The sequence below is a fragment of the Acanthamoeba castellanii genome, assembly GCF_000313135.1.
Source record: "Acanthamoeba castellanii str. Neff unplaced genomic scaffold scf7180000084768, whole genome shotgun sequence".
NCBI lineage: Eukaryota > Discosea > Longamoebia > Acanthamoebidae > Acanthamoeba > Acanthamoeba castellanii.
This window is the reverse complement of record NW_004457618.1, coordinates 571,590-574,074: the sequence shown is the minus strand read 5'-3', so window position 1 is coordinate 574,074 and position 2,485 is coordinate 571,590. Positions and strand designations below refer to the sequence as shown.

General features: G+C 60.4%; 2 protein-coding genes across 2 annotated transcripts in view; both read left to right on the top strand.

Moving 5' to 3' along the window:
* ACA1_255890 (uncharacterized protein) overlaps positions 1-1,705 on the top strand; it is a gene marked incomplete at both ends in the record, with an annotated part of 3,403 nt that extends 1,698 nt beyond the window's left edge. The window contains 5 exons of the mRNA XM_004367657.1: positions 90-183; positions 333-592; positions 633-909; positions 1,159-1,292; positions 1,404-1,705. Coding sequence (XP_004367714.1) covers positions 90-183; positions 333-592; positions 633-909; positions 1,159-1,292; positions 1,404-1,705 — 1,067 coding nt within the window. The remainder of the gene's footprint in view (positions 1-89; positions 184-332; positions 593-632; positions 910-1,158; positions 1,293-1,403) is intronic.
* Positions 1,706-1,990: 285 nt separating this feature from the next.
* ACA1_255880 (uncharacterized protein) lies at positions 1,991-2,377 on the top strand (the record flags this gene model as incomplete). The annotated part of the gene is made up of 2 exons (XM_004367656.1): positions 1,991-2,069; positions 2,268-2,377. The coding sequence occupies 2 exons, from the start codon at positions 1,991-1,993 to the stop codon at positions 2,375-2,377; spliced, it is 189 nt and encodes a 62-aa protein (XP_004367713.1).
* Between the last annotated feature and the right edge of the window lie 108 nt (positions 2,378-2,485).

Sequence of the window (2,485 nt, the reverse complement as noted above, 5' to 3'; positions counted from 1 at the left end):
GCCCGCCCGCCCGCCCGCCCGCCGCCACCGCACACTGACTGGATTGATCCGCGGGGTGGTGGTGGCCAGTGCGGAGGGGGGCGTGCCAGCGGAACCGAGCCCAGAGTGTCCACGGGTCAATGAGAGGGTGGGCCAGGACTTTGCCGGGCTGGCCATAGACGGCGTCACGTCCGTCTTCAAACGGTGCGCGTGCGTGCGTGCGTGTGTGCGTGCGTTGGTCCCCCTCCTCCCAATTATAATAATATTAATAATAGTAATGCCTGGAGGAGTTGGCTGATGGGGAGGTGCGGACTTTCGGGGGGCGGGGGGGGGCGGGGCGGGGGTGAGGGCAGATTCTACCAGGGGCACTGCCACATGCAGGTCCTGTTCAGCCGCGAGGAGGGCCTGCGCATCGTGCAGCGCTACCGGGAGGAGCGCGGCGGTGGCGTGAGCGCGGCGGCGGCGGCGACGACGATGACGGCGAATTCGGCTGCTGGCACCACCGATGGCAAGCAGGAGGAGGAGGAGGACGTCTTCCGGCTGTGGCGCGCGCGGGGATCCCAGGAGAGGGACGATGCGGCGGCGGTGCTGCGGGTGGGCGAGGGAGAGGAGCGTGGGTGGCCCTGGCCCAAGCTCCTCGAGATCGTCAACAGTTCTCCTCCGCAAGCATCGCTCCCCCGCCTCCCTCCAGCGCGCACTGCTCCTGCGCCCCACGGGGCGCCAGGCCAGCCCCACGCCCGTACCACTCGTGGAGCAGCAGCCGCAGCCGCCGAGGGAAGAAGACGCGAGTGTGACCACCGCGCAGTACGATATCTCGCTGTTCCCCATCATCGTGCGCAAGGCCGACGTTACGGCCCTGGCTGCGCATCCCTCTACGTCTAATGCTCTCGTCGTCCTCATCGGCGACGCCGCCGTATCCGCCCACTACCGGTTACCTCCCTCCCTCTTTTTTTCTCGTTTGACACGACACACAAACCACACATACGACACACATACGACACACACAACACGCATACACACACAGAAACACACGAGACACACGAGACACGAGACACGACATCCGACACACACGACACACACGACACGACATGACACATGACACATGACACACGACACGCGACACGACACGCGACACGCGACACACGACTCTCACTCTCTCGCGTGGGTAACCCTCCGCAGGTTGGGGGTGGGGATAAATGCAGCGTTCGAGAGCGCGTGGACCTTCGGCAAGCTCGTGGGCGATCTGCAGCACCTCAAGGCCCGCACCCACCAACTCGACGCTGCCCCGATGGAAGCCCTGCGCCGCTCCTACGGTATTTCTACCTCTCTTTTTTATAATTATGAAGACAAATACGAACATATTTCATAATATTTCATAATACATTTCTATCCGTGTGTGGACGCATGTTACGCCGAATTCGAAGAGGATGAAGTTCAGGCTCGCTTGGAGCGGATGGTGCAGTTCCAGGTTTCGACCATGGCGCTAGAGACGGTGTGCGACATGGCCGTGTTCTTCGACCAAACGGCTCCCTCCCAATTCGACTCGCAGCTCGTGTTCGCCAAGGACCGCCGGCTTCGCGACTACATTGGCGGCGGCGGCTACGTCGGGTCGTCGTCCGCAGCAGCTAAACCGCTCTCGCCCGAGCAGATCCTCCATCTGTGCCCCGCCCTCCGCCCGTTTCTCAGTTCTCAGCACCAGCGGCACCAGCGGCACCGCAAGTGTTGATGAGGACCATCACGCGGTACTGCACGCTCACTTTATTCCTCGCTTTTCCCCGCCCCTTGCCCTGTTCCTTTTACTTAATTGGCCACGTAAGCAGTCAGAAAACCAGCTTACCATAAAAGGCAATGCCATACATGGTAAACTCCGCCGAACGGCGCCTCTTCCTGGGTGTATGTAACCCTCAAACCCCCCCCCTCTCTTTCTTTCCCCTCCTCCTCTTCTCTTTCCATTTGGAAGAAGGGTGGTAAGAAGAAGAAGAAGAAGAAGAAAGTGGTGGCACCCCACGCCATGGCTCGAGCTCATCGACCTACTCCCCTGCTTCTGCTGTTCATTGTCCTCCTCGCGTGCGGCAGCGCCACGGTCAACGGTATCGCATCCCCCCCTCCCTCCCAATCATCTTTCTTTTTATCTCTCTGTACTCTCTCTTCTTCCAATCTTACCTTCCCGGCCCCCCCTCCTCCCAATAATATAATGAATAATAATCTGTCTTTCGGCTCACGCCTCCTCTCTCCCTCTCTCTGTCTCTCGGTTGACCGATTTCCTTTCCTCTACGCGACCTGGCCAGCTGCGGACGTGAGCGGAACGGTCTGGTGGGACATTGATCGCAATGGCGACGTCACCAACGAACTTTTCGGCACCGGCGTTACCAGTTCGCCTCTCCCCTCCCCTCCCTGATATGCCCCCCCCCCAAACCACCGAATCCCATCCCAATAATATAGTGGGGCCATGGCAAGATGCGACGAAGATGCACGACTCATGACACGCCTCCCCTCCCCTCCCCTC